General features: G+C 41.0%; 2 protein-coding genes across 3 annotated transcripts; one reads left to right on the forward strand and one right to left on the reverse strand.

Moving 5' to 3' along the window:
• Positions 1 to 362: 362 nt before the first annotated feature.
• On the reverse strand, positions 363 to 11,726 carry pank1b (pantothenate kinase 1b). Of its 2 annotated transcripts, none has more exons than XM_021564805.3 (7): positions 11,130 to 11,726; positions 7,704 to 8,050; positions 7,124 to 7,383; positions 6,384 to 6,560; positions 6,169 to 6,292; positions 4,535 to 4,660; positions 363 to 2,216 (listed from the first exon to the last, which is right to left on the reverse strand). In XM_021564805.3, exons 1-7 carry the CDS (start codon positions 11,440 to 11,442, stop codon positions 2,157 to 2,159), a joined length of 1,407 nt encoding a protein of 468 aa, XP_021420480.3. In that variant the 5' UTR covers positions 11,443 to 11,726; the 3' UTR covers positions 363 to 2,156. The 2 variants fall into 2 exon arrangements, with proteins under 2 accessions (XP_021420480.3, XP_021420481.1); XM_021564806.3 differs by lacking the exon at positions 11,130 to 11,726 and adding an exon at positions 10,126 to 10,416.
• Positions 11,727 to 13,502: 1,776 nt separating this feature from the next.
• On the forward strand, positions 13,503 to 16,868 carry LOC110491397 (5-hydroxytryptamine receptor 7-like). Its single transcript, XM_021564808.3, has 2 exons — positions 13,503 to 13,994; positions 14,693 to 16,868. Exons 1-2 carry the CDS (start codon positions 13,513 to 13,515, stop codon positions 15,447 to 15,449), a joined length of 1,239 nt encoding a protein of 412 aa, XP_021420483.1. The 5' UTR covers positions 13,503 to 13,512; the 3' UTR covers positions 15,450 to 16,868.
• Positions 16,869 to 27,532: the final 10,664 nt, after the last annotated feature.

Below are 27,532 nucleotides of genomic sequence, written 5' to 3' on the forward strand. Positions count from 1 at the left end.
AGACTTTCACTAGGCACTGTAGACCTTCACTAGGCACTGTAGACTTTCACTAGGCACTGTAGACTTTCACTAGGCACTGTAGACCTTCACTAGGCACTGTAGACTTTCACTAGGCACTGTAGACTTTCACTAGGCACTGTAGACTTTCACTAGGCACTGTAGACTTTCACTAGGCACTGTAGACTTTCACTAGGCACTGTAGACCTTCACTAGGCACTGTAGACTATCACTAGGCACTGTACGCGTCACAAAATACTGTACCTTCTTCACTAAGCAAGTGTTATAGGCACAACGGGGAAAAGGCGGGTACATCAGGATGTGAATGCAACAAACTCAACATCTCATCAGGTTAGACAAAACAGTTTAGAGAACAGTTTTAATGACGACAATGAAGCACGGCTGAATATATAGCAGGGCCCAGGTCAGTAATCCAGTTCAATCAGGCTCTGAGTTACATATATTATTATTCGCCATGTTCTATACAGTAATAAAGAATAAAGCACATTTGAACATCTGTCCTAATTTACAGCTGAAAACTCCCCACAGGTTGCATTGGGATTAAAAATAAAAATTTATGATGTTAGCTAAGTTAGTCTGGGTATGAGTCCAAGATGGCAACATATTCCCTATATAGTGCACTACTTTTGACCAGAATCATGGGCCCTGGTCAAAGGTAGTGCACTATATAGGGAACAGCGTGATCTGTTCCAAAGTATCGTACTATAGGGAATAGGGTGCCATTTTAGACGCAGCCTGGGTGTATCGTTTGGATGAGGAGGATGGTCACGGGACCCTCTGAAGAGGGCAGGAAGGCAGAAGGGTATGCAGCACACAGCGGTTCACAGGCCAGCTATGCAGTTTCACTTGAAACCAAAACGGCATCATGAAATGTCATGAAATTTAACCAAGAGATACGGTAGGAGAATCAAATCTCCTTTCGACTAGAGTACTCAATACAGTACATCCAAAACATATTAAATTACAATCATAAAACACATAGTGATTATTACAGGTAGGAAGTCAGGCATAAATGGACACCCACTTTGATGAGAATGAAAACAGAACTGTAGAACTAACTATTTTTTAGAACTCTTAAAAAGTTCCTTCATGTAAAGGTTTGGAATCTCATGACTCACAAAGGACACTTTGTATCGCACCTGCTAGGCTGGTCCATGTCAGTGAGTCGGCTTTTCTGAGGAACATCTACTTTGTGAAGTTTCTAAGGATCATTTAGTACTGAATGCTTGGTCCCAAAGTTAACAGTTTCCTTAAAACAGTGACAGAATTATAAGGCATGGAACAGGGAAGGAGAGACAGAATACTGCATTAAAGTGAATGCAGAGGAAGGATTTGGGGAACTGGTCATTCCACTGCTACTGATAAAAAAAATATCCATTATGTAAAATGTTCTTTGAGGTATTGCAGCGTATTATTTCACAAAATCAACCCGCAACATTTGATGTCAAATTTAGCTACTGCTTAATGGTCAAAATTTCACAAATTGGCCAAACCACAGATGATGGGTTGACAGAAGCAGTTGATATAGTAACTGCTTACTATTCCCATGTACAGTAGGATAATACATTTGATTACATCTCAAATCATATCACAGAACAATGGGTTAGGATGATTGATTAGGAAAAAAAAATGTGAAGGCTAGTTAAAAGCTAATGCTCCTAATTTAAAGATCAATTTAGCTACTTACATCTTGTAAAAATAAAATAACAAATATGGTCCCAAAACACACATACTATCAGGGACCAGTAGCGTTTGGCTTAAGCACACAATATACAGTTAGGGCTTTTATAAACAGGAAGTACCACACATGTTTACTTTAAAGTGGCAAACAAAATGCCAACCTCATCTCCTCCAGCCTGTTTTCATAATATTAAAAATCTGTTTTCTAAAACATCAGCAGACGAGGAAAAGGATAATTAGCAGAACCTCTTAAAACAGTTAAACTTTTCAAATGGCTTTTCCCCATTTTGGCCAGTCAGTGGCTTTTCCACCATTTTGGCCAGTCAGTGGCTTTTCCACCATTTTGGCCAGTCAGTGGCTTTTCCACCATTTTGGCCAGTCAGTGGCTTTTCCGGAACTGTAGAGCAGCAGCATCTTGTGGTGAGAGTTAGGGTTTCGTCTGCATCCGTCTGTCCGTCTTAAAGGTCGTCCGTCATTTTCAGTAGCTCCAGGAAGGCACCGACGGCCCCGAAATAACCCTGAAAAACACAGAGGGCTCAGGTCAGTTCATTATCTGATCAGGTATTTGACCAAGATATTATCATCAGCAACCTTGAGATTCCTGCTTAGCACCCAATTGTAACCTATCCAAACATACGCAGACGATCTGTTGTTTAACCTTTTCATGGTACAATTAGGAGACTAAAACAACAAGTGTGCTGCTTTCATAAATTAAACGTACTTATTTTCACACATACTATCCTCTCTGCACGCACGCATTCTGACCTTTGAACTGAAGCATGGGGAAACATGTGCCAGCCAGGTATTCGTTTGGGGTGGATAGCAGAAATGGAGGTGTGGCAAAGGTGTCTACAGATACGCCATATTATAACCTTGACTTAATTCCCTCATAATTCCATATCCTTTAAGCGCAAAGAAAGCATGAAAACGTTTCCAAGTGGGAAAACATAAACTTTTCCCCCCCGATATAAATAACAGCATTCTCCATGCACTGTCATTTACAAATTGATAAGAGCTATTGATAAGAAAGTAATCCGTTCAGATAAGCGGATTGTAAATATAAATGATAATTGTTTCAGATCGACATTTTCTTATGGTCGCTGGAGACAAATGTGAAGCCAGTCAGCGAACTGAAAAGCACAGTCAACATAAGATGCTGTGATGTCATGAAGAATTTTTACTGTACGGCCTATTAGCTTGCAGGGACGAAACTTGGAGACACACCCCAAATGGGTAGCCTACTGCAGCCTAGTTCACGTGATCACAGGGCTTCGACATGAGCAAAGTCGCGCCAAATTGAACCTTTGTGCACTCTCAAATGTTTAATTATATTCTGTTTTCCATTTATAGCCTATCACGTTAAATATTAGCCACTATCGGTAGCCACCATCAGTAATACCCACATACCACATGTGGTTGGTTGTTCCTTAATTGGGGACGACGAGCTCATAGTAATGGCTGGAATGGAATGGTAATCGATCTAATCAAACAAATTATTTCCATGTGTTTACCATTCCATTTACCATTCCATTCACTCCATTCCAGCCGTCCTCCCCTCAGCAGCCTCCTGTGCCACATGCATTTATAACTGTCACTTAATGTTAGTTTCAATTTGTAGCCTACATTTTTGCATCCTTCCATTCCATCATTAGTTGACCTTTCTTTCCTCTGTCGGGTCTGTGGTTGTTCATGAGAGTCACTAGCAATAGTGCACCATATTAATAATAATAATTAATTAATAATTTGGGACATGTAGCCTATTGGAATCATTATGGAACATATACCACACGTAGCAGTTTAAACCTGCCATACGGTTCACGACGACTGGACCGTTGTCATCACAGTTCCATGATTAGAGTAGATTTATAGAACTATTGTTCAACCCCTATTCTACACTTTTTTCACCATCCAATATTTAATGGATTAAACAATTGAATATGGCAAGTTTCAAGAAGAATCAAACTGTATTTTTGATTCACCAATATATTTTGTGCATACACGCTCTCCAAACCAGTTTTTTTTATTACTCATAAATACTTTACAAACCCTAAATAATCTACAAGATCAGAGTATTTTTGCATCTACCAATTGGTGAGGAAACAGAGAGGAATATATATATATTTAGATGGCTTTCTTTCATTGATCTCTAATATTCTGAACCATTCTTTCAATTTATTCTTGTGAGTCTTGAGAAAAATCTAATTAAAGGTAATCCATATTTAAAGGGACGGCTTTAGGCAGATGGACTGAAAACCCTATGGAATGAAAACTCCAAAATAAAATATTTTGGCCAGCAAGTTGAAGGGTTTTTAGTGGGCATAAGGGAGCCACACCCGCAAAGCGTGTTAGACACCTGCACAATGTCAGTCTTAATACTACTGAGCCAAGCCATAAGACTGCTGAACAATTAATCAAATGGCCACCCATACCATCACATTGTCACTTTACCCAGACCTACATGTACAAATTACCTCGACTAACCTGCACATTGACTCGGTACCGGTACCCCTGCATATAGCCTCGTTATTTTATTGTGTTACTTTTTTATTTTGTTTATTTAGTAAATATTTTCTTAACTCTATTTCTTGAACTGCCTTGGTGGTTAAGGGCTTGTAAGTAATCATTTCACGGTAAGGTTGTATTCGGCGCAATTGAAGTGCTTAAATAAAAATGTGTAAAAAAGCATAGATTTCCTAAGTCTGAATCGGCCCCTTCGAGCATAGAAACATCCCTCACACTACACATACGTTATAATAGCATTGGGAAGTGACTCAGTGACACTGCCCTTAGATCAACGCATTCCAATGAGCATATGACCATATCGCAAACTACTTACCTCATGCTCTAAGAAGAGAGCTTTTAATTGTCCTTTGGACCAAAAATCCATGGCATAAGCAAGCAGCTTCGTTGACACAGTATTGATTCTCAGGAAATTCCCAACAAACACCACTCTTTCAATTTTCTGAAAGACAACATTGAACCATTTGTAAACCAGACTTTTTTAGAATGACATATTTTCAAAGTAAGATATGTCCACAAAAATATTTGTTTGAAGACCTTGGGCTTGCTCTCAGATTAATAGTGTCTGACTGCCATCTAGGGCTCCCAAGTGGCACAGCAGTCTAAGGCACTGCATCTCAGTGCTAGACGTATCCCTACAAACCCTGGTTCGATCCCGGGCTGTTTCACAACCGGCCATGATTGGGAGTCCCAAAGGGTAGCGCACTATTGGCCCAGCGTCGTCCGGGATAGGGTTTGGCGCGGGTAGGCCATCGTAAAATAATAATTTGTTCTTAACTGACTTGCCTAGTTAAATAAAATGATTAAGATGAAATAGGGGAGAAAACCTGAAGGAGCAGCAGCAGTAGAATCAATCTTAAGCTTCAGTGACTCAGCAGCAGGGGAGAGAAAGGTTGAGCAGTAGCCAATAACGAACGGCTCAACTTCTGTTAATTACATAGTTACGGGGCTGCCAGAATGACAAGACTGCTCATTCTAAATAACAATCCACCAAAGCAAAAAAGTGGTGTACTGTGCAGGGAAGTCGAAAGACTTCCTCCAATTCATACACTGTTCTCTACATGCATAAGTAGCTAGAAAGCTGAATCAAATGTACACTTGTGTACATTGCACTCAAAACATTACAATGGGGTTGCTCAAAGGGGAAGATAATCTTGCAGTGAACTGCACCACAGTACAAATTGAATCAGACTGAATCAGACCACCCTTTTTGAGCGAACCACGGTGCGTTGTTTAGTGCGCTATTTAGTATGCTCGTGAGTGTGGATGGTGTTCACACCAGTCCAAACACACCGATCTAATGGGTTAAATGCACCAGAGCTCAGAACCCCCCCCCCCCCCCCCCCCTAAGGTTATATCTGCAAAAAGATGATTCTGAGATAATTGGCTTTAATGTTCCGAAACCTCATTGGTTTGAATGGTGTCGGCAATTTTATCTTGTATCCTTTTGAACTTAACAACATGAAATGATCTATTTAGAGCACCATATACTGTAGGTAGAGAACATCATACAGAACAAGGCTATGTCAAAAAGTACATTTTGACAAAAATGTAGATAGAAACTTATAGTCCCAAGCTCTTGATTTGTGTCAGAAAGCTTACTGTTGTTGTTCTGTGTGCTTTGATAGCCCTGTACAATGCTGCTTGATCTCCATGCCACAAGGCAACACTGTAAAGAAGCTGAAAGCACACAGAGTCCATTCCCATCATCCATCACACTGGCTGTCCACTTCACTCCTTTGTTTTATGATGACAGAAAATAACTTTGTGAGAACTTGAACCCTTCTGTCACACCCCAGTGTGCTACAGGTAACTAACAAAATAAAAGAAACACCAACTAAGTGTTTCCATTATTCTTTTCAGTTACGTGTATCGTCACACTATTAGAATGACTCAACCAAGTTAAACGGAATTTGATTGCTGATGTGACAACAACCTTTGCCTTTGTACCTCATTAACCGCACACATACGAGCAATAGAGCCAATGTTGTTGGTGATGGTGACGAGAGTGGCTCGGGCTAGGTCCTCCTTACTGATGCTGTCACGCTTCTCCTTGCTCATCATATGACCAAAACTGCAATAAATTAACGAATTGGGTTAGTTTCCATAATACTCTGTTTTCAAAGCATACGTCTACTTGAGGTATTAGTTAACTTAAACTTCACCTAGATGCAACAGTAGACCCCTGGAGACCGAAGCGTTCATAGTCTCCTCCATAGATGTCCTTCACCAGTTTGTCCACGTTGCTGCTGTCCCCCTTCGCCGCCATTTCCAGGGCCTCCTCAAATGTCTCGCAGCCAGTCAGCAAGCAGCATAGGCCTAGGAACGTCCCACCTCCCAAACTGTGGGGGACAGGCAATTATGTGAGCTTCTACTCTATGGGTTGTGCACATCTGTTTAGCTTGCAGGAAACAACCCACTGGGCACAGACATAATTTCTACATCTAGTTTTGGTTTACATTTGGTTGAGTTGTCAACTAATGTGAATTCAACGTGAAAACAAAACAAAAAATGACACTGTGTCATTGGATTTAGGTAGAAGTTTGGTGAAAAAACAAAATTCTAAAATTCCCTTACTTTGATGACTTTTTTCAAATCCATGCATTTTCCCACTTTGATTCAACGATAAATAAGATTATATAAAAACATTGAATTTTTTGGTGAAATTACATGGAAACAACATTGATTCAACCAGTTTTTTCACAGTTGTTTTGTTATATTTGTCTAAGTTAGGAACGATGGTAACTTATCTACACTCAAAACATGAATACATCGAATACAGAAGGATGCGAGCAAAGGTATTGTGACAGAACTGTGTTATCAGATCAAATACATACAGCTATCATGACCTTGAATGACATGACTACCTTGGTTTACCTAGAAGCAACAGATTACATTTGTTTACCTGGTGCCTGTGACCCGTTTGTAGTTGTCCTTCGAATAGACTGCCAGCATGCTAACGCCTGAGCCAATGTTTACCAACAACATGGGGAAGGGGTTGTCAAGGCAACACGTTTTCTTGACACAGTTCTCACTCTCGGGGTCGGAGGGGTTCTCGAAAAAGTAGCACTCTGGATGGCCATTGAACCCTACTGAGTCCACATAGAGAAGACCCTGGATGAGACAGTCCAGTTCATCCAGCTTCTGGAGCTTTAGGTTGGCGATCTGGGAGATGGAAAGCAGAAGATGTATAAGACTATAGGGCAGGAGTAGAAACTGGAGTGGTTTTGATATGCAATGGTAACTGCTCCAACTTTGAGCATGAGCTGTCTGTAACTAGACCAGGCGAGTCTGAACCAACCACATACATCAACTCTCATCTAATCACATGAGAAACCATGCTGCCGTCAATGATCATGCCACGCAATCTTTAACTGACTAATGACACATGTAATAACATGCAATAAACAAATACACATCGTCTGTCACTATCAGTCAGTCTCCCTGTCTGGCAACACCCAAAAGTTCTTCCAACCATCACACACCGTCCTAAAGTCGTCCTCAAACTTGTAGGCCCCTCCGCCAGTGGCGCAGAGTGTGGTGTGCAGGCTGGAGAAGTTCTTATCTCGGCCCATCTGGATGAAGCCCAGCATGTCCTGGGTGGGGAAGCGGATGAAGTGCAGGTTACCCTTCCGGCCGCACATGGTTAGGTTCTTGAGCTCCAGGTGGACGTCGCGGATGCCCGTGTTGCCGTAGGCCACGTTGGAGGTCAGGAAGTGGCGGATGCTCTTCAGGCTCTCCACCTCCTCCTCCTCCGCCGTGAAGTCCTTGGGCTCGAAGTAGACCAGCTTCACCAGAGTGCCGCCGATGTCCATCCCAAACCAGGGGAAGGCTGGAATAGAAAACAAAATGTATTTTAAGAGATGAATTGGAGCTTAGTCACCTTTGTCTGTAGAAAAGTACTGTTTAGCTCTTTAGAAGTTATGCTAAATTATCTTTCAACAAATGGATACACAAGCTCTCAAAAGAGAGGGCTCTAGTGTTCTGTCTGTCACAACTAAACTATTGCTCCATATAGGTCAGGCCAACCAATCAACCGTGCAGACCTATGCTGCATTTTCTAACTTGATTTCATTGAAGACGAAACCATCATGTCATACTATGCACACATCATGTCTTCTTATAAGCGATCACTGACATGTTCCTCTCTTTTTTGGAGAGAGGGAGGAAGGGAGGGAGAGGGGAGGAAAGGGGTCCTCAAATTCACAGCAGTGTGTTCATTCTGCAACAAAAGCTGAGGGCTTTGTTGCCATGGAAACACCAGCATGGAGAGAAGATTGCCTGGAGAGTCTGCCCAACCCTCAATTTACTACTGATTGTACAGTACAATGAATACTGTATGTAGTCAATACACAGGCAGGCAAACTGGTTTCTTCCCCCTGGCTTTTCAATCAATAGCACTTCATTTGACAGAGGGGTGTAAAGTCCCTTATGGCTCATTCCACAAACCAGACTGGTTACATTCAACTCTGTGCAAAGCTACAGAAAAACTGTAACCAAAAGACATTCTTGGGTGCTTGAAATAGTCCAATTTGAGATGTAATTGTTGATATCAGAGGTGTAATGGTGGTGCAATCTGGGTTGGACAATCAATTTCTAGTATATACTCTGGAATCTTTACTGACTTAATCACCCGATTTCAATACATCGGTCAGCGGTGCTACAGACAGATCTTGCTTTGCAATGATTTCACTGTCATTTTACAGAGGAGGTATTTGACTGAATGTTTACATTTATGCCACTCCTCAGTTAATGTCTGAGCCCAGTCTCAATTGCTTTCATTAGCTTTTTCTCTCACTGCCCTGCGTTTAAGACAAGGGTTTAGTTATCTTGGAATTAACAACATTTCCAAGAACTTTATTTTCTGATTTCTTCTTAACTTTTTGAAACATAAGAAATAGCGCAATGACATTTCCAATAACCTTTTTGAGGAATAGCAACTTTGCTTATCTTTCATCAAAAGTCTATAGTTAAGGAAAAAATAACAGTTAAGAATAAATGTTTTCCTCAGAAGGATTTGTGAATCTGGGCCCTGGAAGCCAGGGCACCGTGACTGGCAGCCCTTATAGGTGAAAGGTGTGTTTATTCCCCCACCCAGAGAGCAAAGTTCTCAGCAGCTAGTCAGAGTAGAGCCAAACAGTAGCCTAACATTAATGTGCAACAAAAGTCAAGGATTTAACACCATATATTTTCATAGTTGAGTGACTGGCACAGCATAACTCCATTTGCTATTCAGTTTGTTGCATATAAGGGGAACTACCAATAAGCCGACATCAGCAAAGCATATTATGCTTATTCGATTGATCATACTGGAGGGCAGAGGAGGCTGGAGGGAGGAGCTATAGGAGTACAGGCTCATTGAAATGGCTGTAATGGAATAATTGGAACGATATCAAACGGATCAAACATATGGAAACCCCGATCGACTGTTCCATTGATTCAATTCCAGCCATTACAATGAGCCCGTCCTCCTATAGCTCCTCCCACCAGCCTCATCTACTGGAGGGAAAACATGTGCATTTGTCTTCATGCCAAGTGCATTTTATCAACTTGCAGCTCTTGTTCACAATCACTACTATTCAATGATATAATAGAAGCTGTCTGTTTGGATTCCAGACATATTTGAACAGTGCCCAGAGGAACACAGACAAGCCAGCATAGTGTAGCAACTTCTTGGACTAATGGTTGAGCTGCATGCATTCACCACACAGATAATAAACCAGCCAAATCGTTCCAGAAGCACGCCCAAAGTGTATAGCATTGCAGTATTCAATAAATTAGGAAAATTGCTGTTTGTCCACTGAGATTTGATTCAGCCAAGGTAGCAAGAGATGTTAATATGCAAATAAAAGTAAGTAAATAAGTACATTTCAGCCCTTTAAAATACAATACAGTATAAACTCTTACCTGGTTTTTTAACAATAAGCTTCATTGTGATCCTCAGGTCAAAGTGCTTATGGTCAAAGAAACTTCAATCCAAGACTTGGGCTATAAGTAGTAGTATCACTCAATCAGCCCTATTGCATTGTGGCATAATGTCGTCGCAGCAATAAAGCAGGCTACACTTAACTGACATGGTGAGTGACAAACTTGTTTTACAGTGTTATAGTGGAAACAGAGAAACATACTGTGCTGTTAATAAAGCTGGCTGCTCTGTTAGTTTCTTCAGCCAACCCCCCTTATTAATCAAGTACTGTCGGCTGATTGGTCAAAGGGAGTTGGCTCTCATATCAGCAGCGATTTCAACACACCTCCTGACTTTGAAACGACCAATGAAACGGTTCAACGGATAACATCAAAGATCTCACAATAGCAAGGGGGGAGGGAGGATACACCTCATGTTCTATTACCGGGAGTGTTACATTGTGTCAAACAATATGATTGTCGTATTAGTATATGATAAACATGTTTATAAACAATACAGAATTACTTATTTATGGTTCTTGATTCTTATTATTTGTGCATTTCTTAGAAATAGCTAGAATGTAGTTTGAGGATACAGGAATAGGCCTTCAAATGATTTCTCCACAAACATAGGCCGACATGCCGATTATTCGTTACAGAAGCAGTATACATTGGGGAATTGGGCGGTTAGGCTTGCTTGTTGACATTCTTGGCAAAGCTTTGCAACACAAAGCGATTTTCTATCATGCAGCAGCAAGTCTGACTGGTTCATTGTTTCATGAAAAGAGACATGCCACCATAGAAAATCCAGGCGATCTTCACTTTCGATGTGTAATATCGGAAACACCGAATTATGTGCAATCAATGCATTGACAGAAAACCCTGCTGTGCTTGACATTTATGAGAGGATGCTTAGAAAGTGTAGGCAGACTTGACCGAATGTGTACAGCCGACATGACAGTTAGCATTGAGGCTGAAACATTGTATTAAAATTGTATTCTACTTACGCGGTCTACTCTTTTTGCCAGAATCCATTCTTCTTCTGAGTCTACACCGCTTTGGAGGCGACCCATTATTATGGACGTCTTCCTGGTACTGAAGATCGTGGAAATGTTCAATTCCATTATGTCCACTACCACCAGCACCACTACTACTACTACTACTACTACAACACCCGCCACTGGTACTGGTTCCATTTGAACATAAGGCACTGCAGCTCCCGTTGCCAGTTTGTGTAGGATGGAATCCATTTGTCAAACCATTATCCTGGCAAACGCCTGTTTTTTTCTGATCCGATGCTTTGCCATTAGCGTTATCCATTTTTTGGGGGCGCAGGGAAAGCACTAGCGGGCAGTTTCAGACAATTGATCCGCTTTCCTCCGCGATGTTTCTTCAAAAGGACCGATGTCAGGCTATTTGGTAAATATCTATTGTGACAGAAAATAATGATGGCCCTTGGGTCGAAGTGGATAGTGGAACAATGCAACAACTGCTAGGACGTTCGGCTGAGGTCACTGTCGTCCATTTGGCTTCTTCATGCTCATCTCCTGCAGCAGCTTCCGAGTTAAACAGCCGGCAGCCTACGTCATTGTACAGTCTGTTTCGTAGATCCTCCAAATAATTACATTTTTAAACTTATTTTATTGCCATCTCCCATGGTCCAAATCAGTTGAAGTTACACATGAACTGTTACACATGAATTGACTGGGCAAAATTGACAGTTTATTAGCCTACTGTGTAATTATCTTGTAGTGTAGTTTATCAAGAACTGGGCTAATTAATTGCATTGTTACACTGTAGGCCTAATAGGAACAATGTAACACGTATCATTACAATAGACAACATTGTAGTCTACCTACAAGTAGGCTTAATAATTATATCGGTTACTCAGAAGCAAAACTCTCTCGCGAAAATATAATCTATCCAAGAGAATCTGTCCACGAGAGATTAGCCTAATAAGGACACAGGGGTTTCCCAGTTAAAAAAAATTCTAAAACATAAATAGACAAAATAGCTAGCTCACATTTCTGAAGTCTTTAAAGTGGCAATCCGCAGACAATAACAATAACAAAGCCTGTTTCGGTAAAAATCTGAGGGAAGACCATCCGTTATATCAAAATTATAGTTTTAAGGCTATACAGTGTTTGTGTAGATTTACTTTGTTTACAAACATTGGAGTATAACCATCTTATATTTTGGCTTCTGATGGAGTATGACAGTTTAACTAAATTAATTAGGCATTTCTAAATTATATTCTCCAAGAATCAATGGGTAGGCCTATATCATTCATCTATAAATCCCCCCAAAATGTATGCCGCAACTACAGATTGCCACTTTAAGATGACGCCCCTTGTCATGTAAATATATCAATCCTAAATATAATAAAATCACGATTTGACTGTGTGAAAAAATGTGGATATTGTAAAAACATTTTGACCTATAATAAAGCCTCAGGATGGCGCCAAAGTGCATAAATCTGATACTCTCGCGATCTCTCTCAATTAAATTCAATTCAAGGGCTTTGTTGGCATGGGAAACATATGTTTACATTGCCAAAGCAAGTGAAATGGATAAAGAAAAGTGAAATAAACAATAAAAAGTCAACAGTTAACAGTAAATAATCTCTCTCTCCCCCTCTCTCTCACACATGCATGCACAAATAAACACTAGCTACAATTGGTAAAATAATGGCAACAAGGTGTTGCTCCGTTCTACAAACCCAAATAAAATATAAACTTCTGTGATATGCATATGCCTTATATTTATAGAATCATTTCCAACTAGACTGTTTGTCACTAGTTAGCACAGCCACAAAGTCAAAATTGTCTATATCCCAAAAATTCATGGTCTTAATTTAAGGTTTGTGTTAGGCATAAGGTTAGCTGTGTGGATAAGGTTGGGGTTAGGGTTAGGTTAAAAATCTGATTATAAGAAGATAAATTGTAGAAATAGAAGGGGTTTAGCCATAATTATGACTTTGTGGCGACGATTAACTAGGCTAGCCTACACCTCTGCGGGTTCTTCTGACGTCATCCCGGTATATTTCCCTCCAGTCTAGCCGATACAACATTTCCAGAGTTCTTTGCTGCGCTAGCCACTCCTGCGATGGTCACCATTGAACCGCTTTACATTTTACAATGTATCACAAACCAAGCTTGTTAACCGGAGTCTGTTTATCCTATTAATTTACTCTATCCCATTAACCTGCTGCCTTGGCGCCGCTGCATGGATAAGGGTACTACAGGGACTGGTAATTTGGAGAAATTATGGAAAAGACTAATGAATCCACGAAGTTGGAGGGAATAATCATTGTGCATTGATGGATTCCCAATGCATTATTAATAACGGATTAATATATAAGAATGGAAACAATTAAATCTTATTAATCTCATGAGATCATCTTTGACCAAAGACCTGATGAAGGAACTTGCCAGGACCAGTATGACTACAGCGGAGATGGATCTGCGTCTGCTGAGGGCGCACCAATCAACCACTGCAACTTTGCCAATTCTGAGCCCCACAGAAAATGACACGACATGCGGGATGCAGATTCTCAGCCACGGGAATGTGGAGAAGGTTCTTATCGGAGGAGTTCTCACTGTGCTCACTTTGCTCACCATTTGCGGTAACTTACTTGTGGTGATATCCGTGTGCTTTGTGAAGAAGCTGAAGCAGCCCTCCAATTATCTCATCGTCTCCCTGGCGGTCGCGGACCTGTCTATAGCCGTGGCGGTGATGCCTTTTGTCAGCATCACGGACCTCATCGGGGGACAGTGGATCTTCGGACAGGTGTTCTGCAACGTTTTTATTGCCATGGACGTGATGTGTTGCACTGCATCAATCATGACCCTGTGTGTAATAAGCATAGACAGGTGAGTCAAGATGCAGTCTCGACTCCCTAATAAAACCAATAAATTGCAAATGTTCTTCTTTTTGTCTTTACCCAAACCATTATTTATCCAGGTTAGTCTCATAAGAAAAGTCAACAGCAAGTAACACCAATGAACAGACTTGCTTATGTTTTTTTTATTCAACCATTGAGGAAACATTGAGAATGGATTATTGTATCTATACCAACCCTGTCAACCCTATACCAGGGGTGGCCAACCCTCCTCTTGAGTTTCTGGGCTGGGGGAAGGTGCAGGTTTTTACTGTAGCCCTGCTCTAACATACCTGCTTCTAATCAGCTGCTCATCAGGTCCTTGATTAGCATAATCAGGTGCGTTAGAGAAGGGCTGGAGCAAAAGCCTGCACTGCAGCAGGAAGATGGTTGGCCACCCTTTGATCTACAGTATACCAGGGGTATTCAACTCTTGCCCTACGAGGTCCAAAGCCTGCTGGTTTTCTGGTCTACCTGATAAATAATTGCACCCACCTGGTGTCCCAGGTAAGTCCGTCCCTGATTAGAGGGAACTGGCTTCACTGTGTTCTTTCATTGTTTCCCTCTAATCAGCTTCGAGGTCCATAGTTGAGTTTGAGGAATCTATACTATCCTGTGATTACTTTGTCAATCATATTACTTCCATCGGAGACTTCTCAATATTTAAAACAAATCTCTTTGCCGTTACAGGTACCTAGGCATAACTAAACCCTTGACCTACCCTGTGCGACAGAGTGGGAGATGCATGGCCAAAATAGTTCTGTCTGTGTGGCTGCTGTCGGCCTCCATCACCCTTCCCCCGTTGTTCGGCTGGGCCCAGAACGTCAACGACGACAAGGTGTGTCTAATCAGCCAGGACGTGGGCTACACTATCTATTCCACCGCCGTCGCGTTCTACATCCCCATGTCGGTGATGTTGATGATGTACTACAACATCTACCGAGCGGCCAAGGTGAGTGCCGCCAAGCACACCATTCAAGGCTTTCCCAAGGTGGAGGACGAATGCAACAGTGTTGACTGCGTGGCCGCGGCCTTTAAGCTCCAGAAGGAGGTAGAGGAGTGCGCCAGTTTCTCTCGTCTGCTGAAGAACGACAGGAAGAACATCTCCATCTTCAAACGGGAACAGAAGGCGGCCGCCACCCTGGGCATCGTGGTGGGGGCCTTCTCCGTCTGTTGGCTGCCCTTCTTCCTTCTGTCCACGGCCAGGCCCTTCATCTGCGGGCCAGAGTGTAGCTGCGTTCCCCTCTGGGTGGAGAGGTTCCTGCTCTGGCTGGGCTACGCCAACTCCCTCATCAACCCCTTCATCTACGCCTTCTTCAACAGGGACCTGAGGACCACCTACCGTAACATCCTACTCTGCAGGTACAGGAACATCAACCGTAAACTCTCCGCCGCCAGCATGCACGAGGCCCTCAAACTGGCTGAGAGACCAGATCTGGTGATCTAGCTAGAACAGTGGTTCTTAAACTTCTCGTTTCACTCACAGAGACCGGCAAGCTATGGTTTGGATGAAAAATTGTATTTGACATTTGACTAAATTGAGGCAGATAACCCTCTGGACCAGTCAGCAAACATTGCACTAGACTGAGTAATCCTATTCAGTTCATGAGTAGAAGAAGGCTATATAAATGTATAGAAAATAACTGTTATTATTGTTCACACCTGGCACACACAAGAACATTAGCTCCACATTTTGTCAGGTTATTGGGACAGACCCAAACCAAGCGTCAGATTACAATCTTCCCTCAATCAATTATTTTCAATCGAGTGTTCTGATAGGCATTCTGAATGGCTGTTCTTCTGCATTTTAGAGCACACTGTCAGAAATTAAATGTTAGATGACGGTGAAATGCAGAGAACATTTTTAGATAGCATGGCACACTCTGATGTATTGGATGAGAGGACAAATAATAGGCTATGGCTGTGGTAGGACAAATGACGCCGTCATGTTATTTTGTTAGATATATCACTGTGTATTTGGTACTTGAAATTGAAAATCACACTCGATGCATAAAGTTTGTGTGAGAACTGTATTTAAAAAAATAAGAAGAAGAAATAGTTTAAAGTTCAACAATATGCACCACAGATGGTGAGCCATGGTTCCAGTTATGTATATTGAGTAACAGGAACATTTTTTGTTTACGGTGTGTTCAATGAACCACCTTCGAAACCATTTGTGAAATTGTCATTATTATGTGTAGAATTTTGACCAAACTCAGTCATGCAACACAATTATGTTAGTAACATATTTATATGTGCTTGACAGTTGGTCATATGGAAATATTTTGTCAAATGTACCATGCACTTTAGAGCATAACTAGTTTTGAGCCTTCAGCAGGGCACTTAGCCCTAATTGCTCCTGTAAGTCGCTCTGGATAAGAGCATCTGCTAAATGACTCAAATGTACATGTTGATATGTTAAGGACTGGGATTAACCCTTCATTGTACAGCACATACTGTGAATATATTTGATCAATATATTACTATTTGATCCGTCATTAAGCTAGGCCTTTTTCAAGTATACTGAAATATTCAATGTTCAATGTATATTCAAGTATATTGTAGAGAAAAACCTTATGTTGATAGGGATGACATTGGCCAAGGTTGACTAGGGTGAATAGTGGTACATAAATGTTTGATTGTAATTGTTTTGATTTGTTCATTTATTCCAGATGTTTTTATTTTTGTATTTAAATAGCATATCTGAGAACGAGAAGGAACCGGTTGTACAGTATGTAGGAACATTATATATTTTTAGTAGTAGTTCTTGTTCTACCTTAAAGTTTTGCGTTACATTATTGATCAAATCTAACTATTAGAAATGTTTATGTTTTACGTCAAAATACACTAGGTCAACACATCATGCTACAACTCTAAATTGTGTTAATTTGACAGTGACGTGCTAGACTCTGTGCTTGTTTCATGCCAAAGCTCAGTCAAACACCGTAGTAAATGTTGAAGCACCAAAAGGAACACAATGTACTAGAAGAGACCAGAGGATCATAGATGATCACACGCTTTCATTTGGATTTGGAAACATGCTGGGCTGGCCTCAACAGGGGGGGATCAGTATTATTATTATAACCAAGGCATTAATTGTCTTGCTAGGGGGGAGGCACTTGACATCAGGGAACCCACAGCTTCCACGTGAGTCATTGCATCTGAAGCAATTGGCTTGGCTATTTCTTTGAAGTGGTATTTGTTTTGAGGTGTGAATCATAGACCAGCGAGGGATAGCTAAACTTATAGTATTTGTATTATCTTGTGGTTAAATCTAAAACGTTCCTCTTGTGCACCCTGTGGATCAGCAACAAAAAAAAGCATTTGGGATTTAGACAAATCTGCTGTAAGGGAGGATTTTTAGATCGCTCCATTCTCCCGTGCTAAGATGTGAACAGAGCTACCATTGAAACACATAGAACCTTAAAACAACTATGGCATCATGATGAGGCCGTGGAACTGAAAGATATTACCACAGATATTACCACAACTTGAAAACCACATGGGAGAACTATTAAAGCCATTTACATAGCTTTCCAAAGGAAAGACTCAAGGAGAAAGTAATGGGATTGCATGAGGACTGACAAAAATACAGCAATTGAAGTTGAAGCCCCTACAATGAATCTGCCTCTGATAATAAGCAGGCTTTGCACACTCTCCGGCCTTTTATTGCCAAAGCAGACATCAGGGAGTGTCCTCTCTGAGTAAATTAAATGTATATCCGGCTACAGTGACGGTCGCATCACTGAGTCAGTCAGGATAATGGAACCAGGGCGTACAAACAATGGCCTTGAGGTTTCTCGTCCGTCGGGTTCCTAGATGCACTCTAACCATAAATCAGAGATTCTGACACCTCTGAATTACCCTTTCAAATGGATCGTCCTCTTAAATTACTCAATGATATGTCCTTTTCAATGACCCAACACTAACCTGACCAGTTCTAAAAAGAGAAGGAACCACAGAATTGAGCTGAGGATACAGGTTGTTTCCATTTGTGCCTCTTTAAGGGGTAATTCTCAGTGATAATGGGTGGATGGGAGTACTGGATGGACATTGCATTCCTGAGAAATTGCTCTACCTGGTGGGTACTTGTTTTTTAAACTTTTGCTAATAATTACCCCAATGATGAACACTTTTAAAGACCCCTAAATGTTGAATTAGGGTGGTCCACAGTCCACACTGAATCAGTTTATCTATAAAATCCCAGAATTTTATAGACTGGTTTATGTAAAACTGGTTTATTTATGTATTATTCCCCTGGGTACAATTTGAAATAATTCCTTTGTCTTGTCAGAGTAAATCAGGAGTTCTCATTGCAATATACTTAATAGATTGTCCATGAAATACTTTTAATAATTGTATCTGTGCTTATAATCCCTCAAATGGCATGGTCACGTTCCCTGAAATGTACCTTTTCTCTCTTTCACTAAAATGAATGTAACACTTTTGGTGTATGGACAGACATCCAAAGAATGAAAGTGGCTTTTAAACCTCCTAGTCTATAGCAAATTCAAGGTATTGTAACTATTCTTGCTATGAAATATCCACTGAAATGAATGGACACTGAACGGAGAGCGTACAACTCCGAACCTTGTGTCTTACATATGAAACCCACACGAAAAAGATGTTCACTGAAGACCTTGAGAAGATTTGAAAGGACAGATTCAACTCTGAGGCTGTGGTTTTTTTAGGCACCCCAATTCTGATGAGAATTGGCCTGCTTGTGGAAACGCAGCCTGAGTGGCCTGGGTGTTTACCTCCAGATAGGGCTCCGCACACTGAATAATCCACTGCAGATAAATTACATCTGTATATTCATAGGCAAGCTGTTTAAACTCCAATGTTTATAATACACTGTAAATTGGCTGATTTTCTTGTCACATTTAATTTAAAGCTTCACCTACAGCATATGGCTCCACCTTTTGTATCTGCGCACATACAGATTTTCAGCACAGATATGCACATTCAAGGTATAATTGCAGTATGACAAATGGCATACCATGAAACAGCAGGTCAAATGAAATCCTCTCTGTGGGGAAAAATAACATGATATTGCTCATTACTGTCTCCACGCTGGAATTTCCTGCCATCTTTCTAATTTACCTTTCCACAGGCAGCGTCACAAAATCCTGTTCCAGTGTAGACTATTTTATGCTCTAACTTCTCACTCTAATAGGCATCCTAATGAATCAATATTCTAATTAGAATTAAGAATTGGATTTAAAGCTAACAATTAATAAAGGGGAAGTTGGGGTTCAACTTGAATAAAAAGCCCTTGGACACCTGGTGCATGGACTTCCTGAAGCAGCGTCTGCTTTAATGATTTATAAACAGTATACATTAGAGTGACACACAGGGGACGCTGTTTTGAAGTCACCACGCCTCTTTTTACGACTCCTCCACCATTGTAAAAAAATATATTTTGGAAGCCTCCAGAAAGGTGTTTATTAATGTATACATTCGTTTTTTCTACTTATATTATATTAAAGACACCTTAATGCATACGTTTAAATTATATTATGTGAGCTTAACATACAAATAAATAAAAAATATAGAAAGATTTTCCTAAAAGTAGAATTTTTGGAGCGTGTTAATATTAATGTCCCCACTACAACAACAAAAATACTTAAATACATTTAATTTTGTCTTGCAAACATTTACTTGAAATACTGTAGATTTCCATTCATTCCAATGGAGGACTGCTCCTACTGGGGAGTGCCAAATTATGGCAGATAGGTAGTTTCAAAATCTCTCATTGGCCTAGCATAAGCAATCTAGTGTTTATATACTGTACATCATTGGTCTACTCCTCTCCACCCATGGTGGGTGAGCTAAACATGGGCAGACCCTGGTTCTCAAAGACAAAGCAATTTCAGGTCCAGTAAATCATAGTCCTGTGGAATATTCCCCCAATGCATTTAAACAAGCAGGTGTCTATATTAACAGACCACCACTATCAGAGTTCTGACACACGAATTGGACATGTGAGCTCACCAAAGACTCTTTTAGCTCAAGAAAGAGGAAGGGGACACTGTTTGTGGGGATCGGCAGATAGAGGGTGTAGGCTACATGCTACCAGTCATCATCATCATTAACATTGGATCAGTGTGGGAGGGGGACACACTGGTAGCAACAACTTCTGTGAACCGTGAGCAACATGCACCGGGGGGAGAAACATTGAGATACATTGCATTCTGAAAGTATTCAGACCCCTTTCTTTTTCCACATTTTGTTACGTTACAGCCTTATTATAAAATGGCTTAAATTGTTATTCTCCTCTTCAATCTACACACAATACCCCATAATGACAAAGCGAAAACAGGTTTTTATAAATTTTAGCAAATATATAAAATAAAAAAACTGAAATATCTTATTGACATAAGTATTCAGACCCTTTGCTATGAGACTCTAAATAGAGCTCAGGTGCATGCTTTTTCCATTTATCATCCTTGAGATGTTTCTACAACTTGATTGGAGTCCACCTGTGGTAAATTCAATTGATTGGACATGATTTTGTAAGGCACACACCTGTCTATATAATGTCCCACAGTTGACAGTGAATGTCTGAGCAAAAACCAAGACATGAGGTCAAAGGAATTGTCCGTAGAGCTCCGAAACAAGATTGTGTCGAGGCAAAGATCTGGGGAAGGGTACCAAAACATTTCTGCAGCATTGATGGTCCCTGAGAACACAGTGGCCTCCATTACTCTTAATTGGAAGAACCTTAGAACCGCCCAGACTCTTCCTAAAGCTTGCCGCCCGGCCAAACTGAGTAATCGGGGGAGAAGGGCCTTGGTCAGGGAGGTGAAGGACTCCCAGACCATGAGAAGTGACTCTCAGACAATGAGAAATAAGATTCTCTAGTCTGATGACACCAAGAAAAAAAAGTGAAATATCACATTTACATAAGTATTCGTGCCCTTTATTCAGTACTTTGTTGAAGCACCTTTGGCAGCATTTACAACCTTGAGTCTTCTTGGGTATGAGGCTACAAGCATGGCACATCTGTATTTGGGGAGTTTCTCCTGTTCTTCTCTGCAGATCCTCTCAAGCTCTGTCAGGTTGGTTGGGGAGCTATGTTCAGGTCTCTCCAGAGATGTTAATTCGGGTTCAAGTCCAGGCTCCCAGCCAGGGCCACTCAAGGGCATTCAGAGGCTTGTCCCAAAGCCACTCCTTTGTTGTCTTGGCTGTGTGCTATGGGTTGTTGTCCTGTTGGAAGGTGAACCTTCACCCCAGTCTGAGGTCCTGAGCAGGTTTTCATCAAGGATCTCTCTGTACTTTGCTCCGTTCATCTTTGCCTCGATCCCGACTAGTCTCCCAGTCCCTGCAGCTGAAAAACATCCACACAGCATGTTGCTTCCACCACCATGCATCACCATAGGGATAGTGCCAGGTTTCCTCCAGACGCGATGCTTGGCATTCAGGCCAAAGAGTTATGCATAGTTATGCACGCTCAAGTTTTTCACAATAAAAAATATTATGCATCTTCAAAGTGGTAGGCATGTTGTGTAAATCCAATGATACAACCCCCCCAAAAACTATTTTAATTCCAGGTTGTAAGGCAACAAAATAGGAAAAATGCCAAGGGGGTGAATACTTTCGCAAGCCACTGTATATCACAGGCGGCCGGTGGCACCTTAATTTGGGAGAACGGGTTCATAGTAATGGCTGGAATGGAATTAATGGAATGGTATCAAACATGATTTCCATTTGTTTGATACCATTTCATTCACTCCATTCCAGACATTATCATGAGCAGTCCTCCCCTCAGCAGCCTCCTGTGATTAATACAACTCAAATGGAGGGAAATCACCCAAGTGTCTCTAGACCTTAATATCTCCTTAAATGACACAACATGGCTGAAACCTCCCAGGCCTCTTTGTGACTGTCCATCTGTCCAGTGTCTTACTGCCACCCTCTGTCCTCTGCCCTGAGGGGTCATGTCATTAGTGTCAGACTGGGAGGGATATCTGAGAGAAACTTTGACAGTAGGCAGGTTTCTATTGACCCAGGTTTATGTGAAGAAAGCAATGTTGCAAAAAAATATAATTGTGTAATGGAACCAGCAGATATGAGACATTTTCTCAACATCAACAACATTTTTATCCTGTTTGACAGGGTTGGATGATTGTTATTTTGTCGAGCTTTTCTTGATTTCTTTCTTTATATTTATTCAGGGCTCCTGAGAAGCGCAGCGGTCTAAGGCACTGCATCTCAGTAATTGGGAGTCCCATAGTGCGGCGCACAATTGGCCCAGCGTTGTCCCGGTTTGGCCGGTGTAGGCCGTCAATGTAAATAGGAATTTGTTCTCAACTGACTTGCCTAGTTAAATTAAGGTTAAATAAATAAACAATTGCGACAAATTATGATGGAAACTGTGTTTTTCGAATAAATTATGATTGCCGAATCATTTGAGGGGCACGCAATGTCATGCATAACTATAAAACTCCACTCCTCATTTAATTTGAAACGCCTACTTCGTACAAAATAAAAAAATGCAAACTATAAAAAATAATGTTTCTTTGCAGGACAAGGATTGTCCTGACTTTCAATAATTCCCTGCTTTTCTGGTTGGCTGGATACAAGCTTCACCATCCACTTATTTCCGATCTGCAGGAGTGCACGTTTCACCATGGCACGGACCATTGCGATACATTCAGGCGCATGGGAAGTATTAGAATATGACAAATATTAGTCAAGTATTGCATTCTATCCATTCTGGCTTTCTCGGGCTTCCTGAGACATAAAACAGATAGGTGGGAGGGGATACAGGCTGTAGCCAATTTATTTACGCGCAATTTGCCTAAATAAGTAACGGAAACGCTTCAACCACTACATTTTTATTCGACACTAGTTTTTTTTTCTCTCGGTGAGATGCCGTTACGTACAGCTGTTTTTAAATGCACCCTAGCATGCAATTGTCGCATCTATTTTCTATGCGATCCTTCTAAATGTCTACAAAAAAAATGAGTGCACAAGTTAATGGAAACATAGCTTTGATTAATTCCAGAGGACAAAAGTTAGAGATAAACGGCTGACAGCAATTTAAAAAGAAAAGACCCTTGCTGGTTTATGCTACTCTCGTCTGCTGAAGGTGCACTCAATGCACTCAGCACATCTGTAATTCATCCGCATTGAATTCATCACACTTGGAACTATGGCTTAAAAAAAAATTGTAGGCGTGAACAGGATTCATTTGATGATTTATTGAAATACACAAGGGACTGCTAGACTAGATTGAAAAAGGCAGATGTGTGATGAGTCCAATAGGACAACTAATTTAACCCTATTCAGAGACAGAGAGAGCATAACTACATGCACTCTTCCAAGATAATCATTTCCTCCAGGCAATAGCATGCCAATTCAACGTCAAAATGCTCAGCAGTGGTAGGTATTCAGGCACTAATTCATATCAGATGGCATGATCAGCTGATAGCCTATTTAAATTATAGGCCCTTCAACTTCTCCAAGGTGTTTGTTGGACAGCAGAGATCACAGTTCTAATTATCCCATCTTGTCACTCTGGTTTCTGGACAGCCCCATCAACTGAGACACTGCAGGCTACCGAGACCAAATATATATATTCAATTACGAGCTCTACTATTCTATATTTCATAACCAATACAATTTTTTTACCACATTGAAATTGCCGGTAAAATGTACATATCAAATCTAGACAGTAAATGCATAAAATGTAATAGAAAGTAGCACTTCCTTATCACTTGCGTATCATTTTAATGACGAAACTTGGTGAAACAGAGTTCCTCCACACAGCATACAGCAAGCAGCCTGTTCTCACACATCCCTGTGGAATCCTAATCAGACTGCGGACAACAGCATGGCAAGGTTGTTACAGACCCATCCCCCCAGTGTCCAATTCCACCTTAACAAATTCCGATCGTGACCGCATAACCGCTGACCCACTAGCAGAGATGCAACAAATGCCTCAACAAAAACATTAATCAGTGTGGTGGGGCACCTGTGCTTTGCTGTGCTCCGTCTGACTGTGAGCCTTGTTGAATATAGGTGACCTAATTTGGACTCAACATGCATCCTCAGGGAGACGTTTACAGGGCTAGTGTATGAGCAATTAACATGGCCTGCATTTCTATAGACTTTTAAAAAGGCTCTCCCGCTTTGCTTCTTGGTAGAATTCAGTGTTAATTGGGCTATTTCTGTATCTACAAACACTAATTTAGTTTGTAGAACGCAATTAAACACTACATAAGCAAATAAATAAAAACAGGTCTTGAATAATACTGTAGCTAGTTTCATGCAACTGTGCCCGATTGCATAAAACACCTGACCCCTGGGTGCTGTTGGGCGGTGGTTTAAAATAGTATTCAAAGCGAAAGGCTCTACGTTGCCCTACTTTGTGGACCTGTAACTAACCCTAATTGGAGCGCAGCTCTTGTTTACCTTCTCTTTCTGAGCTCAAGGACTTTGCTCAGATTGACAAGGTGACAAGGTTAATGTCCAGGATTACAGCTGGCAGGTTTATAGTTTAAATTATGAACTGGATGGTTCGAGCCCTGAATGTTGATTGGCTGACAGCCGTGGTATATCAGACCGTATAACACGGGTATGACAAAGCATGTATTTTTACTGCTCTAAATACGTTGGTAACCAGTTTATAATAGCAGTAAGGCACCTCGGGGGTTTGTGGTATATGGCCAATATATCACGGCTAAGACCTGTATCCAGGCACTCAGTGGTGCACATAAGAACAGACCTTAGCCGTGGTATATTGGCCATATACCACAAACACCCGAGGTGCCTTATTGCTAAATCAGACACCTCTATAAAACATCCTCTCCGTGCATGTTTTTCAATGAGACAGCAAGAGGTCTGATTATTCAACACACATCAGCAGCCAACGGAAAGCTTAAAGTGGCAATATGTAACTTTTTGGGCGACCTGACAAAACTCACATAGAAATGTGAGTTATAGATCTATCATTCTACTTGAAAGCAAGTCTAAGAAGCAGTAGTTCTGTTCTATGGGCGCTATTTCTATGCTTCCCATTTTGTTCTCTTGTACTTTCGGTTTTGTGCGCCAGCTTCAAACAGCTGAAACAACTATATTTGTGGGTATGGAAAATATAATTCACAGCGGTTTAAATGGTGACTATATACACTTTATTAACTTATTTTGTCACATAAACTGAAATTAGGCAAACTATTAGAGTTTTAGCAACCAGGAAATGGCGGAGCGATTTCTGAATAGTGAAACTCTAATATCCGCTCAAAAAGACAAGTTCCAAACATCAAATGTGTCATCTATGACAACAGTTTACAGCAGAGGAAGTGTCAGTGTTAGAGATGTGTGCAGAATCAGAGTGCGAGGAGGAATCAAGGAATCTTCATTGACATGGCACTTGCATGACTGAGGATGGATATCAGCAGTACCTGATTGCTCAGGGGCCCATAAATCATCATAGCTGTTATGCTCTCTGGGAACTCTTGTCCTAGGGATTATTGCAGTGAGTGAAAGATTCTAACAACTGATACTGGTGGGCTAGTGGCTGTAGCCAAACTCTGCTGCCATAAGTATGAATGAGGAGGCCTGCAATGTCGCTCTGAGGACAGACTTGATTTGGCAGATTGATTCATGATGAACAAATCAAAGTTTATTTGTCACGTGCGCCAAATACAACAGGTGTAGTAGACCTTACAGTGAAATGCTTACTTACAGGCCCTAACCAACAGTGCAATTTTAAGTTAAAAAAAAGAGGTATTAGGTGAACAATAGATAAGAAATAAAAACAACAGTAAAAAGGCAGTGAAAAATAACAGTAGAGAGGCTGTATACAGTAGTGAGGCTATAACAGTAGAGAGGCTGTATACAGTAGAGAGGCTATTCTAGTAGTGAGGCTATATACAGGCACCAGTTAGTCAGGCTGATTGAGGTAGTATGTACATGTAGGTATGGTTAAAGTGACTATGCAGATATAAAAACATTGCCCAGTTCCATAGATGAAACATCCATTTCAATAAAAAATTGCCTTGTACTTTAGCTATAAAGTCCTCCAAGTGACTTCAAATCAAGTAGACTACTACTGAGGTATATTGGGAAATCACCTTAAGGTAAGGTAATCCCGACTCTTCTTAAATGATCATCATGTAAATGACAAGGTCAGCACTTCCCATCTTTATTGCCATAAGCAATCTTGACGTTTCAACCCATTAAAAAAAAGTGTCTTCAAAGCTTTCTCAACTCACTTTCAAATGCATCAGCAAACATTTCCTCTGCATTTTTAGCCAAAAAATAATCAACTGTCAGGGAGTTATTACTTGGTAATAGAATTGAGACATTTTCAATCTTGAAATGGAATGACTGGGCAAATTAGATGAGGGGCTCCTATAGAATCAAACTCAATCCCAGAACTCAGGACACGGACATGACTCCTCAACTCCAAATGCCTGTTCACCGGTCTAACGTGAAAAGCCAATTTAATTCCCAATTTATTTGTTGGATGACAGACAGGTTATATTGTATGCAGCTATTGCAGTCCAATATTCAGAGTAAACCAGAACTACTGTATATTTACCCTGATATGTTCATCGAGGGTCTGAAATTTCTCCCCTATGATACAATTAATTTCTATTGCTACTCTTTTTACTCGTTTCATTTTTCCTAAAATGTTGTATTTCTAGGAGGTTGGGGGTGGGGGTGGGGATAAAAAAAAATACATATCTATTTGCACTTTAGGAAATATCAATAAAACCAATGGGGGGAAGGGGTTAACAAAACCTCTCAACATTGAAACTCCTACATCAATTATTCTAACCCTGAAAAGCATTCCAACCAACATAGCTCATGCATTTGTAATAGGTTTTCACCCCGACCCCGCCATTCTGGAAACATCTTTCCCAAAGCTATGGATCATGTTCTGAGTGCCTGTTATTTTACGCACATATTTTTTCTAAGTAGCTACTGTGCACACTCACCCCCTCTTCACCCACCCAATTGGCCCAGCGTCGTCCAGGTTAGGGGAGGGTTTGGCCGGCCGGAATGTCCTTGTCCCATCGCGCTCTAGCGACTCCTTGTGGTGGGCCGGACGCATGCACTCTGACATCGGGCTCCAGCTGTATGGTGTTTCCTCTGACAAATTGGTGCAGCTGGCTTCCGGGTTAAGCGAGCAGTGTGTCAAGAAGCAGTGCGGTTTGTGTTTCAGAGGACGCATGGCTCTCGACCTTTGCCTCTCCCGAGTCCATAAGGGAAATGCCGCGATGGGACAAGATTGTAACTACCAATTGGGGAGAAAAAGGGGTAAAATGTCAAAATAAAAATGTTGACTATATGAACTTATGTGAAAGTACATGAAGTTTTGACTGTAATTGACTGCAAGTTTCTGCAGATGATCTTCACCAACTTCATCCTGCAGCCATCGCCTGCATTGTGGGATGCTCTTTTGTCAACTAATCATTAGGGTGTTTTTGTTTGACCCCTACGAATGTGACATGACTAAAACAGGAACCAACTTTTCAGTGATTCAATGTATACAGTAGATATATAAACTCAACAAAA

The sequence above is a fragment of the Oncorhynchus mykiss genome, chromosome 16, assembly GCF_057628025.1.
Source record: "Oncorhynchus mykiss isolate SJ-2025 chromosome 16, ASM5762802v1, whole genome shotgun sequence".
NCBI lineage: Eukaryota > Metazoa > Chordata > Actinopteri > Salmoniformes > Salmonidae > Oncorhynchus > Oncorhynchus mykiss.

Bases quoted from the DNA above. Each gene is read 5' to 3' on its own strand.
- pank1b (XM_021564805.3), bottom strand. From the start codon at position 11,442: ATGGATAACGCTAATGGCAAAGCATCGGATCAGAAAAAAACAGGCGTT. The intron at 8,051-11,129 runs GTAAGTAGAATA...TTTCTATTCCAG, and splicing joins TGGCAAAAAGAGTAGACCGC to CCTTCCCCTGGTTTGGGATG. The intron at 7,384-7,703 runs GTGTGTGATGGT...TCCATCTCCCAG, and splicing joins TTGAGGACGACTTTAGGACG to ATCGCCAACCTAAAGCTCCA.
- LOC110491397 (XM_021564808.3), top strand. From the start codon at position 13,513: ATGAGATCATCTTTGACCAAAGACCTGATGAAGGAACTTGCCAGGACC. The intron at 13,995-14,692 runs GTGAGTCAAGAT...TTGCCGTTACAG, and splicing joins TGTGTAATAAGCATAGACAG to GTACCTAGGCATAACTAAAC.